Source organism: Streptopelia decaocto, assembly GCF_964273445.1.
Source record: "Streptopelia decaocto genome assembly, chromosome: 8".
Taxonomy (NCBI): domain Eukaryota; kingdom Metazoa; phylum Chordata; class Aves; order Columbiformes; family Columbidae; genus Streptopelia; species Streptopelia decaocto.
This window is the reverse complement of record NC_138662.1, coordinates 17,433,115-17,452,543: the sequence shown is the minus strand read 5'-3', so window position 1 is coordinate 17,452,543 and position 19,429 is coordinate 17,433,115. Positions and strand designations below refer to the sequence as shown.

The 19,429-nt window shown below is 53.5% G+C and overlaps 1 protein-coding gene across 2 annotated transcripts; it reads left to right on the top strand.

Annotated features, from left to right (window-relative positions):
• The first annotated feature begins 6,786 nt into the window (after window positions 1-6,786).
• On the top strand, window positions 6,787-19,104 carry IMPDH2 (inosine monophosphate dehydrogenase 2). 2 transcript variants are annotated; one of them, XM_082060208.1, is made up of 15 exons: window positions 6,787-6,962; window positions 7,043-7,091; window positions 7,177-7,278; window positions 8,138-8,212; window positions 8,673-8,879; window positions 10,910-10,997; window positions 11,593-11,792; window positions 12,856-12,946; window positions 13,670-13,765; window positions 15,137-15,208; window positions 17,426-17,569; window positions 17,716-17,860; window positions 17,945-18,088; window positions 18,470-18,553; window positions 18,841-19,104. In XM_082060208.1, exons 1-15 carry the CDS (start codon window positions 6,865-6,867, stop codon window positions 18,860-18,862), a joined length of 1,617 nt encoding a protein of 538 aa, XP_081916334.1. In that variant the 5' UTR covers window positions 6,787-6,864; the 3' UTR covers window positions 18,863-19,104. The 2 variants fall into 2 exon arrangements, with proteins under 2 accessions (XP_081916334.1, XP_081916335.1); XM_082060209.1 differs by lacking the exon at window positions 15,137-15,208 and having other exon boundaries at window positions 6,788-6,962.
• The last annotated feature ends 325 nt before the right edge of the window (window positions 19,105-19,429 follow it).

The following is a 19,429-nucleotide window of genomic DNA, read 5'->3' as shown; positions in this document are numbered from 1 at the left end:
AAGAGTGAGCTGTGAGGGTGGGGGGGTCATTATACAAAGATCAGTATGCAAACTGGTTGTTTTCATCCCTGTTTGTGCTTTCCAGCTCTGCTCTGCTGGACTTCTTTCACCCTTACAAATTAGGAAGGTAGAAGGGGATTAACTTCTGTTGAAGGACCTGACTGTCTGCTTGCTGATGGAAGCTCGGTCTCAGGCGAGGAACATGGGATCTGTAAGACCAGATCAGACTGTCCTGACGTTCTGTGGCCAGCCCATGAGGCTTCACCCCCAGGCAAATCCCCCTCTCCCCACCTTTACAAATGCATCACACCAACTGCAGGATGAAGGGGTGTCAGAGGGAAAAGGCCTTCCAGGAGCAGCACATGGCTTACTCCTGTCACTAACAGCCTTTTCACAGTTTTAAACACAGCTGTGTAGCTTCTGACATTGTTCATGATCATAAACCCCAGCCCAGTAGCCTTGCCTTGCTGCATCTTAAATGGTTGCTGTATTTTATATCATTAACAAATAGTCTGCTCTTTTGAAGCCAGCGGGTAACCAACTGTGCTTGAAATGGGAGATCACTCTAGCCGGGCTTGTTATTTGTGCCACCAGCTTCTTGGATGCAGAGAGGTGACTCTGCTTCTTGAACTTGTCTTCCCTGCTTCTCCATGTCATGCCCCTTCCCTGTTCCAAAATATAGAGGTATATATATTCAACCATATATTACAGTAAAAGAGCTTAAACTTGTGTACAGGCGAGCAATTGTTCTGAAGCTTCTGTTGACCAGCACCTGTCTGTAGTGAGAAGGAAGGTCTGCCCTCTCTGTTGGTTGTGCACAGTGTAAATGATGAATAGCTATAATGTTTTCCACCTTCGTGCTCCTGAGCAGTGTTGAGGCGTGTGGGCCTCTGATAATTCATATCGATGTTGGTGTTCAGCAGAAGGCAGCTGTGCTTGAGCTGGGTGTCAATATGAGCAGTTTGTTCCCTGCATAGGAATCTGTGCTCAGATAACTGCAGAGAGATGGAGTAGCAATGTGCTGTTTGTTAATACCTGTACTCTAAAGTTGATTCTTAGCTCAGTGTGTGCCCTCGGAGTTATGCCGGGGGAAAAACAGCCTGGGGTTGGTGCCCAGATCCCGGGGGTAAGTTCAGAGGACAGTGCCTGGGTGATGTGTAGCGCTGGTTACATGTTCCCTCAGGCAAGTTCAGCTGTTGGAAGGAGGCCTGTAGTCCCTTTACCATATATTAGTGACTGGAATGTCCGTGTCTGGCCCTAATTTAAGTATTTAAGGATGTGTTTGGGGCAAGCTCCTGCTGTTTCAAGCAGCTGGGTGCGCTTGTTGCTCAGGGTGCACAACAGGCCTGCACAGAGCGGATTTCCTGTTCTCTTGGGTAGTTTGCAAAGATGCGAGAGAAACTGCAGACACCTGTGTGCTCTGCAATGCTGTGTGGGAAGCCGGCTCCAGCATCGCCTCAGCATGAGCTGGCTGCTTTGCCTGTCCCCCTTGGAAATGCAGTGGGTGTTGAAGTCATCTGCCAGATACCCGGTGTACAAGTCGCTTCAACGGGTGGCTTGGGGAGTCACCCCTTACTGCAAAAATTGACAGAAGCTCGAATAACAGAATATTAGGGCAGTGCCAGGTTAGGGATGCGCAGATGCTTCAGCCGAGCTTTCTGGGAAAACAGAATTCCATGTTACCTTAAAATTCTAGATTGTGCACTTTCCTTACAACCCTTAACCGCAAGATGGTATAAAATCTTTGTAGGGGAAAGAGTTCCTGACCTTGGAGTACAGAGCTTCAGAGTGGGGGAACCTGGCACATGGTGAACTGTGGTGATCTCCTCATGATTGATTTTGTCCTGACAGACTGAAGCGTTTCCATTATTTTCTCATTGTTTGGATGTGCACAGGAGAGGGATTTGCTGACACAGAAGTGGACGGCCCTACCGTTCTGTACTGTCTCATCAGAATGTCCACTGTGTTAACTTCATTCCCTGTTTTTAGAGACAATCGATATACTGTGACTTAAGGATTCTTTTTCTGGACCTGGCTTCTAGTCTGGCTCTCTGGAGCTAGTTTAAAAGGTACAGTATTTCTAGGATATAAATACTATGTTCTTTGATAGTGAAGAACACGATCTGCTCCCTTTTAGGGGCTCACAGGAGGACATGCACAGAAGAGTGCTATGGCTTAGGGTTGCTATCCAAGTTCTGGGAAATGTTCCCAGTCAAACATGTAAAATAGCTTTTTAACACTTTCCTATAACCAGCTTGACTGCTGCTTAAAGGGCATTTCCTTCGGCTCCGAGAGTGCCAAACTGCTAGCTCTTGTACCTGTGTATATATTAAACGAGAAATGTCCATGCCCTATGCCATGTATGAGACAGGCTGAAATTGCATTGATCTCTAAATAAATAAAGCTGAGAACAGGCAAGCTAGAGACCCTGCATTGTTGGTTTCAAACTATGCCCATCTTGTCTCTGTGGTATGAAAGGAACCACAGAAAGCAGAGCACGACTGACAATGGTAAAGCCCCTCACATTCTGAAGTGACACTCGCGTACTGTCTCTTGACACTAATAGCATTGCTTCCTTAAGGAATCTTGTGGCCTCTCACACACTTGTCTGCATAACCATTAGATTTCCATTTACTTTCAAGAATTCAAGCATTTCTTGTAAGTGGTGCTGGCTGGAGCAGCAGAGAGCAGCCCAGAGAGTGGCTCTTCACTCCTGTCTAGAGTGGTGAGTAAAGGGAACAGTCTAAGTAACTTAGCAGGGCTCTCATCTGTCAGGTGCTTCACCCCTGGAGATCTGGGTTTTAGATGGGAGACAAGGTCTGAAGTAGTTCCTGAACTGTTCTGCCTTGGAGCAATGAAAAGAGACTTAATCTGATCCCTAAATAAGAATCTTCTTCTGCACCATTGATCCTTGGGCAGAAATTAAGCCAGTCTGGTTCTCAGCTGCACCAGGGCTGCTCTCTGCCTCAGTGTACGCAGAATGGATTGGGCCATCTTCAGCCTCCCGTGCTGCTGTAAGAACAGATGCGAAAGCGGTAGAAAAGAGCTGACGTTCTCATTGCTCATCCTCTTGCTGGTCGCTGACTGACTCTGCACAGTCCAACTAAACTGCGTTCTCATCCAAGTTTAATAGTGACTTACTTGCAATTAGTGTTTGGACTTGTAAATCACTGTTAAAGTGGGATATAAACTGTCTTCCACCCTAGATGGGGCTTTTCTCCCAATCTTCTTGCTGGGGCTGCTCCTCCCAAGTACTACAGAGACTGTACCTTACCCTGTTGTTTTAGCCTGTTCCATTTCACTGGTGCCAATGCATAGGAAAGAGCTCTTGTCTGCTCGAGCATCTTCCTACCTTAGGGAGCATCTCAAATCTTCTTCCAGAAGTCTCACTGACCTGCTGCCCCGCAATCTCTGAGGTGATTGCTGTGACCCCTACTTCTCGGTTCCCTTCATTGTGCAGCTGCAGCTCAGCTCTCAGCGCTGTGGTCGCTTTCCCTGTGTAACCTTGTGCATGGCAGCTGTGTTTGCCAGCTTCTCTGTTCTTGTTTGAGTTCACCAGAATGGGGAGGCAGATCGAACTCACTCACAGCAGCAATAAACCGCACCTAGAACTTGAGAGGGAACTGCAGGAGAGAACAAGGTGGAGGGGATGTCTTGGAAAGGCAGGGTCCTGTTGCAGCCCAGAGCCTCGCTTGATCATGAGTGTGCAGCCTATATGCAAAATACGTCTTGTCTGTCCCTCCCGTGTTGACCCTGGTCTAAACAGCACATGTGATTGGCATCCTGCAAAGTGACCTTCAGAACTCTCCAGTAGCTTTGCCCCGTGAGTAACTCACACTACAAATCATTTTAAAGAGATGCACTCAACTATTTTTTTAATTTAATTTTACTCTTATATTCTCTGCTCTTTGTAATCTGCTTGGAAATAAAATGTTTTTCCCTGCAGCCTCTGTTGTAGTCTGTTTGAGAACCATTAAACTTTGCCTGGTGTTGCTGTTGGAACAGAAGCCAACTTGCCTGTTCACTGCTGTACTCTGGCGTAATGGCCGAGATCGGTGTGTGCCTCCCCGAGAGGCTTTGCAAACCTTTGTTAGCGCTGCCCTTATTTAAAAGAAAGGGTAGAGAGACCTGTTAAACTGATCTAGGCCTGGCACGCCGCCATGCGATCTGCTGATCCCGTGACAGGTAATGCTGACTCGGGAGTGCGTGTCCTTGGCCGGCGGTGTTTCTGAACCCTGCCTCCGGGATAAGTGTCTTGGTGCCCTTACTGGTTTTGGTGGTGTAAGCCTAGGTGCTTTATTTACTGCAAATGATGGTGATTTTCTTACCGCTCCTTCGCCCAAGCAAACTGCAAACAATGGGAAATCAGTGTCTGGGTAGGTGAAATCAACTCTTAGCTGAGAATCAACCCAGGAATTATGTAAAGAAGTAAACCCAGGGTGAACTGCAGTCTTTTGTAGCAGACTGTCTGGGAACAAGAATGATACTCTGTGAAGCTGAGAGCATAGCATACAACAACCGCTGTTAATGTGTGGCTGTAGGAAGATGGTGTTGATGTTGGTGTTCACAGTAATAGCAACAGGATCACTCCCAGTCTCTTGGCTTACAGTTTTAAGTGCCATTGTGGATCCTTGTTGCTGGCTTTTAAACAGGGACACCTTAGTTATGTGAGAGCCACATGTACCCTTCCTCATGGCAAAGGGAACATCCCTGCACTGAGGCATGCGCCTTCCTTTTCCACCACAAAAAAAACCCACCATCTGATGGGAAACAACTGGAACGTAGAAACTGCAACCTCTGTTCTGTGTGGATTACTGCTGCTGAGAGCAAACCAGCCACCCGAGTCCTGCTTCTATCATAGCATGGATCACTCGTTTGGGGTCTTTTACCCCACCATGTAAAAGTCAACATTAGCATCTGCCAAAGACTAGCTTAACTGGTCTCGCTCTAAACTCCATTCTGTCTTTTGGAGAACCTCATTCAGACCAAAACATATCAATCCAAACCAGAGGCTTGAACATGACAAATGACCCTCCCACCACACAAGGGCCATCTGCTCCCCCAGTACTCAGGAGACACCTCTCTGTTCTGATTTCCTGTGTCCTGTAGCTGGATAACACGAGTGGCACATTTTCTCAAAGCTACTCGCTGATCTTTGGACAGAGATGTAATCTACTGCAGGAAGATGGTTGGTACAGGAACACCATTGTTGAGTTCCCTGAACGTGTTAGCGTTAAATAGTGCATTGCCTTGGAGAGCCCATCATACAAGAGCAGGGTGAGGAAGAGTCTGGTCCTCTCATTTCCCTGCTGCTCCGAGGCCACATTTGGTATATCACAAGCAAACCAGCTGTCAGAGGAGGAGGTTATTCTGAGGCTGCAGTACAGGAACTTTTCCTGATGCCCAAATGGAGTGGGACATGTCATCCTGGAAGCAGCCGGTCGCTGGTTCCTGCAGCTCTCCTCTACAGCGGATCTGTGTTTGCGCCCGTTCTTCTTCAGGCACAGTCCTCCTGCCACTGCCCTTCTCCAAAATCCTCCAGCCATCCTCCGCGGTGCTGGCAGGACAGTGCCAGCCTGTGACCCACAGTGTGCAGCACAGTGCAGCTCCTCGGCGTGTGTGTGCAGCCTGGCACGGCGGCTTAGGGAGGAGAGGGCTTGGGTGAGCTGGGACCAGCTTGGATCCTCCCGGCGGGACATTGGCCTTGGCGCTATCCCCTCTTCCCCCAGTGCCTTTCATTCCCCTCCCATGCTGGACTGTCGCTTCTTGACTTCCATCCTTCTTGCAGGTCACTTTGCCTTACAAAGGTTGCTCCTGGGATTTGGGTGGCATCTTCCAGCTCTGCACCCGCCACTGATCCAAAGAGCACGTTCTCGTCCTTCTTCTGAAGCTGTTGGAGTATCTGGTGTTGAACTCAACGCCCAACTGCCAGGCCCCACGGGCAGCATCTTCTGATGCAAGTCACCCATGATTTGTCTTTTTTAGGTTGTTTTCTAAGCACATGTCACACCGCACGGGTTGTACTTGTGTCTGCGAAGACAGGGAGTGTCACACAGAGCTATACCTGCAGTTCACAGAATCACAGACTGGCTGGGGTTGAAGGGACCTCTGGAGATCACCCAGTCCAACCCCCCTGCTAACGCAGGGTCACCAGAGCAGATCACACAGGAATGTGTCCAGGTGGGTTTGAATGTCTCCAGAGAAGGAGACTCCACACCCGCTCTGGGCAGCCTGGGCCAGGCTCTGGCACCTCAAAGTAAAGAAGTTTCTTCTCATATTCAGATGGAAACTCCTACACTTCAGTCTGTGCCCGTTGCCCCTCACCCTGTCATTGGGCACCACCGAACAGAGTCTGGTCCATCCTCTGACACCCACCCTGGAGATATTTATGAATATTTATGAGATCCCCTCTCAGCTTCTCTTCTCCAGGCTGAACAGCCCCAGCTCTCTCCTTATTGCTTCCTTCCTATATATTCAACTACCTTCCTATGCATTGAACTATCTTCCTATGTATTGAACTGCCTTCTTACGCATTGAACTGTCTTCCTACACATTGTACCGCCTTCCTATACATTGAACTGCCTTCCTATACATTGAACTACCCGCCTGGATTCAGCAAACAGGCAGCCCCGGGCTGGGCAGGGGACAGGTCCGTCCCTGGCGGGGACACCCACACGACCGCCGGTGCCCCGTGCCCTCCCGGGCGGGTCTGGACGGTGCGCGGTTCCCGGGGCCCGGGGCCCCGCCCCTTCCGGCGGCCGCTGTCGCTGGGCGGGCCCGGGCTGAGCCCTGGCGGCCGCCGTCGGGGCGCGCGTGCGCTCGGGGGCGCGCGTGCGGTGCGGCGGGCACGCGTTGGCCGGCGCCATGGCCGACTACCTGATCAGCGGCGGCACCGGCTACGTGCCCGACGACGGGCTGACGGCGCAGCAGCTCTTCAGCTGCGGCGATGGGCTCACCTACAAGTGAGTACCGGCGGCGGGGCCGGGCCGGGGGCGCGGGGCCGGGCCCATCACTCACACGTCTCCCCTCGTTCCCCCCTCAGCGATTTCCTCATCCTCCCGGGGTACATCGACTTCACGGCGGACCAGGTGGTGAGTGGCCGGGCCGGGGGGAGCGGGCTGGGGACCGGGGCTGGGACCGGGGCCGCCGCTCACCCGCCGCCTTCCGCCCCGCCAGGACCTGACCTCGGCGCTGACCAAGCGGATCACGCTGAAAACGCCGCTGGTCTCCTCCCCCATGGACACGGTGACCGAGGCGGGCATGGCCATCGCCATGGCGGTGAGTGCGGCCGGGCGCGGGGACACAGGCCCGGCTGCTCGGGGTCACCTCAGAGCCCCCTGCAGCCCCCGCGATGTCAGGACGTGTCTCCCCGGGGCTCCTCGAGGCAGCGGGCAGGGGGGCCTGTGCCACCCAGAGCAGCGTGGGCAGCGGGGTGGGGGGGGTTGTCCCCATGTGCTCTGGGGAGACGCCCCTGCAGTGCTGGTCCAGCTCTGGGTCCTCAGCACGGGACAGACATGGACCTGCTGGAGAGGGGCCAGAGGAGCCACAGGAATGATCCGAGGCTGGAACAGCTCTGCTGGGAGGACAGGCCGAGGGAGTTGGGGTGTTCAGCTGGAGAAGAGAAGCTCTGGGGAGACCTTATTGCAGCCTTTCCATACTTAAAAGGAGACAATAAGAAAGATGGGGACAGACTTTTTAGCAGGGCCTGTTGCGATAGGACAAGGGCTGATGCTTTTGTACTAAAGGAGGGAGATTCAGAGCAGACATGAAGAAGAAATTTTCTACCCTGAGGGTGGTGAGAGCCTGGCCCAGGTTGGCCAGAGAGGTGGGGGATGAACCATCCCTGGAGACATCCCAGGCCAGGCTGGACGGGGCTCTGAGCACCCTGAGCTGGTGAAGATGTCCCTGCTCATGGCAGGGGGGGCACTGGGGGAGCTGGGAAGGTCCTTCCAACCCAAACTATGCTGTTATTCTAAGAGGTGTCTATGGGCAGGCACCCCGCCCGTCCCCCACTTTGCCGCACTGGCTCCCTGAGGGTGGCCTGCGTGGTCCAGCTGTCCCTGCTCAGCTGCTGGATCCGGCCAGTGAAGGGCCAGGCGGGTTTTGCAGGGACTTACAGACACCTTTGTGTTACCAGCTCACCGGGGGAATTGGGTTTATCCACCACAACTGCACCCCGGAGTTCCAGGCCAACGAAGTGCGGAAGGTGAAGGTGAGTGTCTGGAGTGGTGGTGACAAATGGCATTCGCAGGGCGCGTGGTGGAGGTGCGCACCAGGGTTCGACCCTGCTGAAGGAGCTGTGAGTGGAGACCATTCAAGTGTGCCAGACATTGGTGTTTGAGAACAGCGGTGCTGCCGCGGTTGCCTGCACAAACCTCTGGTTGTGTGTTAGGTGCTGTCACAGCCTGGGATGTGAGAACTGCCAGGCCTCCTGGTGTGGGAGTATCCCCCATAATTTCAGGAAGGAGATTAAGCCTGGGAACTCCTGGGAATCTCACCCTACTTGGGCAAGCCTTGGTGCTGGTTTGGAGTCACCCTGTTGGTGAGCACGTGGCCAGGCTGGGTGGTCACAGACCTTTGTGAGCGGCTGCAGTAGCCACCAGGCACATGCCCCAATTCTTCTGAGTCTGGCGGTGCCGCTGAGCCTGTCCGCTGAATCTCCTTCATTTCAGAAATATGAGCAAGGATTCATCACAGACCCCGTGGTGCTGAGCCCTAACGACCGAGTGCGAGACGTGTTTGAAGCGAAAGCTCGTCACGGATTCTGTGGGATTCCCATCACGGACAATGGGAAGATGGGGGGCAAGCTGGTCGGGATCATCTCATCTCGAGATATTGATTTCCTGAAGGAGTCGGAGCACGACTTGCCTCTCGGCGAGGTGAGGAGGGCTCGTGAGCACCCGATGGGTGCAAGCGTTGTGTTGGGAAGCGACGTGGCTTGTGATGAGGAGAAGGGCGAGTGCTTGGCTGTGAGATGTTGCGCCAGCGGGAGGGAGCAGCTCCACGTTAGCGCTGCGGGTCCATCGCTAACTATTTCCAGGGGAGGGCGTCTCGTTCCTTTACGCTCTCTCTGTGACTCCTGCAGTGCAGATACAAGAGTGTGGCCGTGCAGTTAGCATCTGCATGGCTCCTCCTGCGGCGTTACCTTTCAGTGCTGTAGAACCCGTCCTCTGTGCAGCTGGTGGTCTCCCCTGCTTCAGTAATTAATTCCCCGTGTTCCTGGCTGCTGCTATGGCCCCGTGTGCTGGCACTGGCCAGGGCTGCAGCAGACGCACTGTGCCCAGCCAGCCCTCCAAGCACTGGGCTGCCTTTCCCTGTGTGCCTCATCTTGGCTACTTGCTCTTTAAAATAACACCCTGAACTTGGAGACCGGCAGTTCAGCCTTTATAACGCCACACCATCAAACTCCCCTTGTACAGGAGAATGTTCTCTGCGGTGGTGACGCTGATTCCCGTTGGTTCTGGCGTTCCCGTTACACCGTGTAACCGTAGCTCTGCGGCACTGTGAGGTTACACCACCACTGCCTCAGCCAGCCGCTGCTCTTGACTCATGGCTATTTTTAGCTCTTGCTGACCAAACCCGGTATCACATGCTCATCCCTGTTTCGTTTGAAATCGCCTATAAATACCTGTAACAAGAATCTTAAAACAAGAGTAGGTCACTAAAGTGCACATGGCCCTTTGAAGTGCCCATTCAAAGGAGCCAGATAAGAATCTCCTCTCATCCTTTTTGTGGATTGTTCAGCAGCACAGAGTCAGAAGTTTGGTGCTTGTCTCGGTCACCAGGCAAGGCTGGGGAAACCAGTGGTTCGTTGCCATCCAGTTAAACACGCAGGTCTCCTGCAGCTCGGGAAGTTCATGGATCCTGCAGGCTTAGGGAGTGTGTTGGGATGTGTCTGTGATTCCTCAGGCTTTTCCTGAGGTGTGGCTTCTGTCACAGACAGGATTTTGGGTGGGATGCAGGCGGGGTGAACCTCTTTCCTGAAGCAAAATGTCTGTTCTTATGGTATAAATAACTAAAGCATTCCCTTTTATTTGTGTGCAACTAATCTACCTTCATTTAGAGAGTGATCCCTTGTAGCTTTGCCTGCCCTTTTCAAGTAACGTTTTTGAGAACATCCCACATGAACTTTGGGATTGCAGAGCGCTGCGGGTGGCGAGGGACCTCCAGGGCACTTCTCATGGGGCTGTGTCTCCAAGGATGGAGATCTCGCTGCCTCTCTGGGCTGCTCTTCCAGTGCTTGACCACTGCATGATGAAAGCATTTTTTCTGTGTACCACGTCAGATGTTTCCGTGTTCCAGATTGTGTCCGTTGCCCCTTGCCTGCCCGCTGTGTTTTGGTGCTTGTTTGTCACAGCGAGCGTGGGTGAGCATGTTTGTTTGGATTGAAGCGACCTCTTTGCCCCGTTGACCTTGCCAGCAGCAGCAGTGGGTTATTCTGGGCAGAGCACTTCCAGAGCCCGTGCGCTGGGGATCGCTGCCTGAAAACAAGCTCGGGGGGGTAGTGTTTCTGCCAGAACAGCATGGGACTCTGGAGGTGTCTCCAGCCCTTATTTGCCTGTGCTCTATTAAAAGGGAGGGCTGTTTGGGTGACATCCCAAACAAGGGTCATCTGAGAGTTGTCCCTCGCTTCTAGGTGCTCTCCCTCGGCTTGCTGAGGCCCTCTGCCATCTCCTGTTTTCACTACACTGATGGGCTCGGGGATCGATGGCCACTGCTTGTGTGGGGACAGCACATTGGAGGCTGTTCCTGTGTGTTTCTGGAGGCGTGTTGCTGTGCTGTGGGCTCCTTTGTCTGGAGATACTCCCATGCCAGTGCTGCGGAGCGTTTCACGTGGGCAGAGAGGTTCGGTATTTTCAGATCAGCGCGAAGGAGTTCTTGTGACTTTTTATCTTCTCCCTCCCACTAGATTATGACAAAGCGCGAGGATCTTGTTGTGGCCCCGGCTGGTGTAATGTTGAAAGAAGCGAATGAAATTCTGCAAAGGAGTAAAAAAGGTACCCGCAGACGTCTGCGATGCGAGGGAGAGCTGTGGAATCTGGGCTTGGAGCAGCGGTGGGTGGATGTGGGCACACATCCGTGTGCGGGTGGAACGTGGGAGGAACACACTGCGTTCCAGCACGAGGGGACAGTGCGTAGAGAGTGCCCGCAGCCCTCTGCCAGGGTACAGAGTTCACATGCGTTCATCTCAAATCTGTTTGAAGCTGAGGGATTCTTGGCAGCTCAGGAGCTGAAAAGCACCCGGCTGTCCAGCCACATATCTTCACATTTTAGCAGTTGATTCAGCTCTGCCAGGGTTTGGTAGTTTGACTTTTAACAGTGTTGAGGGTCCAACTGTTAAACAATATGCACTTTTTTCTGTGGTCAGTGTGACAATACTGAGTCCTTTTCCAGTCCTGCAAACCGTTTGCTCTGTTTCCCGAGCCAGGGCCGCTGGCATCTGTGGTCAAGCAAGATTTGATAACGCACCTCATGAGTCTTCCCCTTGTACCATCTGCTGCCTGCTTGATGCTCCTGGTCTGCCGCACTGCTCCAGGCTGAGGTCTTTCTCCTACAGAAATCTGCAGTAACGTTCTTTCTCTTTGTTTCAAGGCAAGCTGCCAATTGTTAATGAAGATGACGAGCTGGTGGCTATAATTGCCCGCACCGATCTCAAGAAGAACCGGGACTACCCTCTGGCTTCTAAGGATTCCAAGAAGCAGCTGCTCTGTGGTGCTGCTATTGGGACTCACGAAGATGACAAGTACCGACTGGACCTGCTGGTGCAGGCCGGTGTAGATGTGGTCGTGCTGGTGAGACACCCGCCAGCATCACACTGGCCGGGGGGGTTTGGGTGGGCTGAGGATCCCGTTGGAGTGAACCTCCCTGACAGTGGGGCAGCTGCACAGCACTCACTGTCTTCGTTACAGGCCCTTTTGTGTTAGAATACAGCAGTTTGTTGACCTCTCTGTCTCGTTCAGGTTGGAATCCTCAAATGAGAGGGATTCCTCTTGCCTGGGAACTTATTTGACCTCAAGGGATTATGTTGAGTGCATCGAAGCCCTGAAGGCTGAGAAGAGAAACATTGTCAGTTAATACAGAATCTTCTACAAATGCTTCTTGCAGCCTGCAGCTGTCCCGTCTGATGTCCCTAACTAGTTTTGAATATTTGGCTTTTTACAGTTTCCCTTCAGCTATTTGCTGTTTGTTACTGTTATTCTCTTAACCTCCTGATGTTCAGGAGTGGTCAGCCCGGAGCTGCTCTGCTTGTCTCCCCTTCTGGCCTGTAAGCTTTTGGGTACAGCAGTCACTGCCCAAATTCACACGTTATTTACTCATCGATTGTTGGCCAGTGAGTCCACTGTGCTGTGAGGGCGCAGCTGAGCAGCCCTGCGGCTGGAAACGTTTAACAGACACCACGAGTCAGCCTGAGCACTCACTGCTTGACATCTGGTATTTCTGCTGCACAGCAGGAGCGATACATCCCCCCCACCAGCCCTTCTGAATTTCATGAGGGACAATCACCCTTTCACCTGTGCTTGGAGACAGGGCTGACGGTGTCCTGGTGGTAGGACCAGATGGTTCTTACCTGCAGCCAGGTGTGCTGCTTGTTGTCTACTGTAGAAGCCGCAGGGTTTAAATGTGAAGGATATTTCTGAAGTCTTTATGATAAACTGCCTTGCCCAGGGAAGGTACGTTACTGTCTTGGCAGCAGCTTCTCCTCTCCTTCTGTGCTCAACTTGGGGTCATTCTGCCCACTTGGGCACGGCAGCAGAGACCCCAAGAAGCAAGAGCAAAGATCTGGAGCTCTTCTGGAGCTGTATTTGTAATCTGTTGCAGAAATTCTGATTGAAATCTGTTTTCTTTCTGTTGCAGGATTCCTCTCAGGGGAACTCCATCTTCCAGATCAATATGATAAAATATATTAAGGAGAAATATCCCAGCCTGCAAGTTATTGGAGGAAACGGTAGGCTTGCCATGAAGACCCTTCTAGTCTTTAAAGTATGTTTGCTGCTTAGACATGGAGGGAACTGCAGGGATGTGGATGAAATGATCCTCCCTGGTAGATGTCTGTGAAGTTGAAATGGTTTCCTCTGGCTTGTGGAACAGAGCAGGACCACTCTGCAGACCCAGGGCGTTCCTTGCTGCTGCTACAGCTCAAAGTATTTTGAAACCTTCGTTTTGCAGCACAGTATGCTGCCATCCTCTGTAGTTCATTACACATTAGCTTCTTTTACACACCAGTTTACAATTTCAGATAATAATAATAATAATGAATATTGTTTAATCTGATGGAAATTTTCCCTGCCTCCAGGCAGCAGAGCTCAGCAGTCCTTGTCTTATCTGGCCAGTGTGTCACTGGTGCTGCTGTGAGCCTGTGCTCTGCCCTCACTACCTGGTGTGGCCCAAAGAGCTCTTGGCACCGTGCAGTGACCTCTGCTCCCTCAGCATTTGTGTGTCAGTATGTTGCAGGGCAGCCTAAAGGACCAGTGTCACCTTGCCCGCTGGGGACAGCTGGGGTAGAAACTCACTGCTGCTTTTGCAGATATGCCCGGTGGCAGTGAACAGCCAGGCCTGGCTCCAGCACGGGTGTACGGCTGGTGCCCTGGGTGGGGAAAATGACCAGGGTAGAGCTGCATCATGCACAAATCTGCTTGTCTCTCTTCAAACCAGTTTCTGCTCCCCACAGTTGTGACGGCGGCTCAGGCCAAGAACCTCATTGACGCAGGGGTTGATGCCCTGAGAGTCGGGATGGGCAGCGGCTCCATTTGCATCACGCAGGAAGGTGAGAGAGATCAGCTGTCTCCTAAATAAGCTGAAGACATCTGTTCAGTAGAGGTTCCCTGCTGAAAAGTAGCACAGCCGGGATGGATATCTCCTGGTATAAGGGCAGAGTCCAACAGCAAAGCTGTTTTTTCACCCCCTTGGTCCAGGATGTTCTCATCACCCGGCTCAAACCTTTGGGGCAGCAGCAGCAGCAAAGGCATTTCCCAGTACTGACCGAGACTGAGTAGAGCAGCTGTGGCACACACGGCTTTGCCCGAGAGGAGCCACCGGTGCGGTGTGGGATGGGGCTGGCGGCCAGTGCTGCAGGGAACGGGGCTTTACCGGATCCCTAGAGCTGCGGGTGATGTGCACTGGGCTGTCTGTCCTCCCCTTCCCTCTGGCAGCGGCGTGCGTGATGCTTGAGAGTTGGTCTGTTGGGCTCGGTGCCTTTCTGCAATTCCCAGGCTGAAATGGGACTTCTGGCCGTTGTCTCTGCAGTTAGCTGGAGCTCGTGCGGGGCAGAGGCTGTGTCACCCTTAGGTGAAAGACAGAGAGGGGCGTCCCCAGGGCCTGGAGAGAGGCTGCCTTGAGGACAGGCTCAGTCCTCACGTTTTGAACCCAGCAGGTGAGGTGCAGAGAGGTGGTGTCAGGTCCTGCAGCAGATGAATGCAACCCCTCTCTGCGTTGCTCCATGGTCCTGTGGGAGGCAGCAAGAGCGGGGCTGATGGCTGAAGATGCTGTGTTAGCTCTGATTCCAGCCTGGAGCAGCCCAGCGGTCCTGCTGTGCCTGCCGAGGGAGCGCTGGGTGCGGGGCGTTTCCCAGACAGGGTGGTCTGTCTCGGGTGACCTTTCTAGGGAGGTTGCCGCATCTTTGGGCTGACGCTTCCATGGCCAGAGCAGAACCGGGACACACGTGTCCTACTCGAGCTCTGCGGCAGAGGACCTGCTGACCTGTGCTCCGTTCTGCAGCGGGGTGAACGTCTCCAGAGGTGCTTCTCCCGGTTGCCACGGGAGGTGGGGTTGGGTGCTGGCTTTGGGGAAGGAACAGAGCAGAGGTAGAATGTGGCTCTTTCACAGGAGGTGTGGTTGCAAAGCCACACCTCTTAGCCACAGCTCCACAGGTTTTTGTCCCTCTTAGGGCAAGAACTCTGGCCTTTGGGATGGGGGGTCACTTCTCTGGATGGCTGCTGGGGTAGGGTGAGCATGTGCTGTGCACAGCCAAGCCTGGCTGGCTTAGACCTGGCCTCTGGCTTGGCTCAGGCTAGGAAGGGTTTGCAAGGTCAGCTCTGTCCCACACCGTATGCTCTGCCTAGTAGCAGGTCACTGCTGGGGTCCTTTGTTCTGCTGCTGTTCTTCTGTCTCTAAAATGTGTGTGTTTGTTTTTGTTTAGCTGCTCCAAAGATCCCTCCAGACCTAAAGTCCCACAGCCCCAAATGCCCTTCTACTGTCACGGGCACCTATAGTAAGTCACTTGCCCTGTTCCCAACCCTAATTATGTGTCTTGAAGCAGGACCCTGATTTGGCTGCACATGGCCCTACTGCTTGTTTGAGAATAATTTAGCTGTAGATGCACTTGGGGTTTTGTGGCTTTGGATACTGGTTTTTAATCTGAAATGGAAGCTGAGAAGCCTTTCTGAATTCCCAAAGCAGAGTATGAACTGTCAAAGCTGAGGGCCCTCAGGCTTGTCCACCCTCCACTCCAAAATCCAGTTCAGGAGCCTAACTAAGCTCTCTGGTTGTGTTTCCTGGAGCTCCAGCTGGGCACAGCTCCGCTGATCCGGTGCTGGGAGGTGATGCCAGAGCTGTCCTCCATCCTGCTCCAAATCTGGCCCCAGTTGTGGGGAAGTTGTGCACTGGTTAAGCTTCACTTGAAGCTGTCTCCCCTGGGTCACAGAAGGATGTAACTGCGTACGGCTGCCTCAGCAGCTGCGTAGCAGAACCACATCTTTCCCCACTGACACCTGTGGGGGGAAAGGGCCCTTCCCCTGCCCAGCACAGGGTGCAGCGGTGTCTGCTCTGCACTTCTCTGATGCTACCAGATCAAGCAGCCACCCAAGCCTTGGGTTTTGCCTTTCCTCCTAGTTTTGAGACACCTCAAAGGGAAAAAGGTTTATGTTGAAGATCCCGGAAGGTTTTCTCTAGCAGATGATCTTGTAGGGCCACCTTTTGCAGATACGCTAAAAAAACAAAAGGACAAACCCTCACCCAGACCACCCGGTGTGTGTGTGCTCTGGACCCTGCTTTGGAAGCCTGCGCTCTGAAGCTGTGGCGCTGGGTCAGTTGGGACTGTGATGCTCCCAGGGGCCCTGAGCCAAGCTGTTCCTTAAAGGGCTGGTCTCCAGGGTTGTTATTGTGAAGTTTCTACAGATCCTGCACTGCCTACAGCACAACCCCATAGAGCGTGGACTCTGAACCCTCCAAAATCAGTTGCTTCTCTCCACAGAGCTCTTCCCTTGCAGCGTTTTGCAGCCGCAACGTGGCCTTTAGCAGTGTGGTACCGAGCGAGACCATCTCTTTAAGACTAATGGCATTCATATTCTAGCTGGCAGACTCTCCCTGGTTGGCTGAGCCCTAGCTGAACGCTGACTTTTGTTCGATTAAAATTGGTTCTTTCATGATCTCAGCCTGGAGTCTGGCTTCCCTCTCTCAGCAGCTGCTGCTGAGCGCTGGGAGTGGAACAACTGCAGACTCCGGCCTCGGCAAACCTGTGCCAGGGCTGCGCGCTGCCAGGCAGGCTGAACCACACCTGGAGTTCACGCTCCAAAGTACTAATCCTGCATGGACATAATCTTATCCGGTGTGTCAGACTAACCATGACTGGAGAAAAGGCTTCCCGTTAATTGTGGGGAAGGGAAGGCTCCCTAAGAGAAGCTTATCTCGGCGTACTTGCATGCCTGCAGCTGACAAATGTGTTAAAAGATGTGCCCTGTGCTGGTTTTCCCTCGCACAGTAGGAAGCCTCTAACTGCTACTGACTGGGACGAGCAGGTAAATCCAAAGCTAATAACTCCCTTCCCATGGGGCAGCTAAACTTGACAGAATCCTTGCGGTGTTGCAGGGCAGGCACATAAATTATTTCCTGTAAGCCATCAAATTATCTTGCCTGTTTCATTTTTCCACTGCTGCATGTGTGTGTGTGTGTGTGTGCAAATGTGTGTGTATATATATATAGATATGTGTATATATATGTATGTCTATACGTATATATACATCCCTGCTCTCTCCCAGGCAGCTGCCTTTCTGTGCAAGAAGCACATTGTACAGCTGCTGGGTATATAGAGAGGGGTCTGGCATCGCTAGGAGGGAGCGAGCGCTGGGACATGGCTACATGCCGGGGATGCTCTGCAGAGGGGCTTTTGGGGGCTGCTCTGCTTCCTTCCCGAGCTCCCCACACGTCTGCTGTGCGCCAGGACGAGCTGTGAGACTCGGCTGATCCCAGGCGTCGGGTCAAAAACCCCTGTCCCAAGGTCACCCACAGCTTTTTGGAGTCAAGGGCCGTCAGGATGTCCCAGCAGCACCTCCTGGGCATCCCCTTCTCTTGCAACTCGGCCCTAGGGAAGGAGCATCCAAGGGATTTGTGTGTTCCCGGGTGCTGGAGCATGTGTGTGCTGGGGTCTGCTGGGGAGAGACCGCGCTGCTGCGGAGGGGCTGACCTGCCGCTGCCCTCTCCCTGCCCGCAGTGCTGGCGTGCGGCCGCCCCCAGGCCACAGCAGTCTACAAGGTCTCTGAATACGCCAGGAGGTTCGGCGTCCCCGTGATTGCAGACGGAGGGATCCAGACGGTTGGGCACATCGCGAAGGCTCTGGCGCTCGGGGCCTCCACAGGTGGGTGGCATTCATACAGTGTTCTGTTCTGGGCAGGAGGGCATGGGTGGGGACCCAGCATAACGCTGCACCCAGGGACCCTGAGGGTGTTGTGGCTGCAACCTTCTTGCTGCTGACATGCTGTTCTTGGTGATCTCTTGTGCCAGTGATGATGGGCTCGCTCCTGGCTGCCACCACGGAGGCCCCAGGCGAGTACTTCTTCTCGGATGGAATTAGGCTGAAGAAATACCGTGGCATGGGCTCACTAGATGCCATGGACAAGAACTTGGGCAGCCAGAACAGGTATTTCAGGTAAGAGATGGTGCTTTGGGGCAGCAGACCAAGCTTTTGGGGCTTCTGTGATTCACAGACTTCTTTGGTTGTGCTCCCATGCAGTGAGACAGACAAAATCAAAGTGGCCCAGGGGGTCTCCGGCGCAGTGCAGGACAAAGGCTCTATTCACAAGTTCATTCCATACCTGATTGCTGGGATTCAGCATTCCTGCCAGGATATTGGTGCCAAGAGCCTGACCCAAGTCCGGTGAGTGCTTCCCCTCGTTTGTACTCTGGCCGGGTGCCGGTGCTGCCATTTGGGGTCTCTGGGCAAGCTGTGTCTGTGCTGCAACATGTTCTGCATGGTCTGGTTTCGCTGTAGCCTTCTCCCCTCAATTCCAGCAGGCACTGTGGCAAAGATTTGCCAGTCCCAGGGATGCGGGAGCACAGTCTCTTGTTGCATATTCAGCTGGCTGGGCTTCAAACATCAGGCTTACCTTCCTCTGCCTGGCTCTTGAGAGCACAGCAAAGCCCATTCTGGCCACAGCTGGGGGAACCAGTGTCCCTGTCCCAGCTGCTCCAGCTCAGTGTGTGCCAGAGCTCTGCTTCTGGCCCTGGCTGGCAGGTGACAGGTGTCCTTCCCCCTCAGAGCCATGATGTACTCGGGAGAGCTGAAGTTTGAGAAGAGGACGACATCTGCCCAGGTGGAAGGAGGGGTGCACGGCCTCCACTCGTAAGTGCTTTGGGCAGGACCCTTGTCACCCTGGGGTGGGCGTGTGGAAGCGCAGCCGTCCTGTGCTTCAGCTGCTGTGCCGTGGGCTGGGCGTGCTGATGGCATCAACCCATCACTGTGCAGCTGTGCTGAGCCGCAGCAGGTTGTCTGGCCTGGGCCACCTCTCACTGCCAGTGTGCCAGGGCTTGTCCCCGCCGCAGGCCAGGAGCTGTTCTGACCCGTCTTTGGTCCGTGGGTGAGGTGGGTCAGTAAAAGTTCTCTCCCTCTGGTTGCTGCTCCCCTCACAGGTACGAGAAGCGCCTCTTCTGAAGTAGGTCTGTCTGTGTCTGTCATCGTGTCCCTCAGCCCTGTGCCACCCCGTGTGGGAGCTGCTCTTGCTGCAGAAGTGCCATTACTCTGTGGGCTGCCTGGAGCTCCCCATGTCCCTTGGCTATTTCATTGCCACCAGAGAGGGCCCACCTGCCGCCCAGGAGCAGCGATCCTGGGCTGGCGCCTGGAGCCCTGCACGCGTTGGCCGTGTTTTACAATAAAAGAGGAAAAGATGTGCAGTTGGTGTCAGCCCAGAGCCCCTCTTCCTTCTGTACTGCGCTGGTTCTCTTGCCTTGGCTCTGTCCTTTGCTTCCTGCACCCTCAGGGACACTGAGGGACACTGTGTGTGAGAGGGGACAGGGAGGGGACAGCCCCAATTTTACAGGGCTGTTAGCTATTGCCGGGAGCTGCCAAACCCAGCAGCAGCTGTGCTGACACAGGAGCCTGTGCCTGTGCCAGCTGCTGCAATAAGCACCAAGGTGTTTGTGTACGTGTGTGCACACCCACCCCCCCGCCCCTGGAAACGCTCTGCAGCTGTTTACGCACACCAGCCCCTTGGACCTGTAT

Bases quoted from the DNA above. Each gene is read 5' to 3' on its own strand.
- IMPDH2 (XM_082060208.1), top strand. From the start codon at position 6,865: ATGGCCGACTACCTGATCAGCGGCGGCACCGGCTACGTGCCCGACGAC. The intron at 13,766-15,136 runs GTGAGAGAGATC...GTTTTTGTTTAG, and splicing joins CATTTGCATCACGCAGGAAG to CTGCTCCAAAGATCCCTCCA. The intron at 18,089-18,469 runs GTGAGTGCTTCC...CTTCCCCCTCAG, and splicing joins AAGAGCCTGACCCAAGTCCG to AGCCATGATGTACTCGGGAG.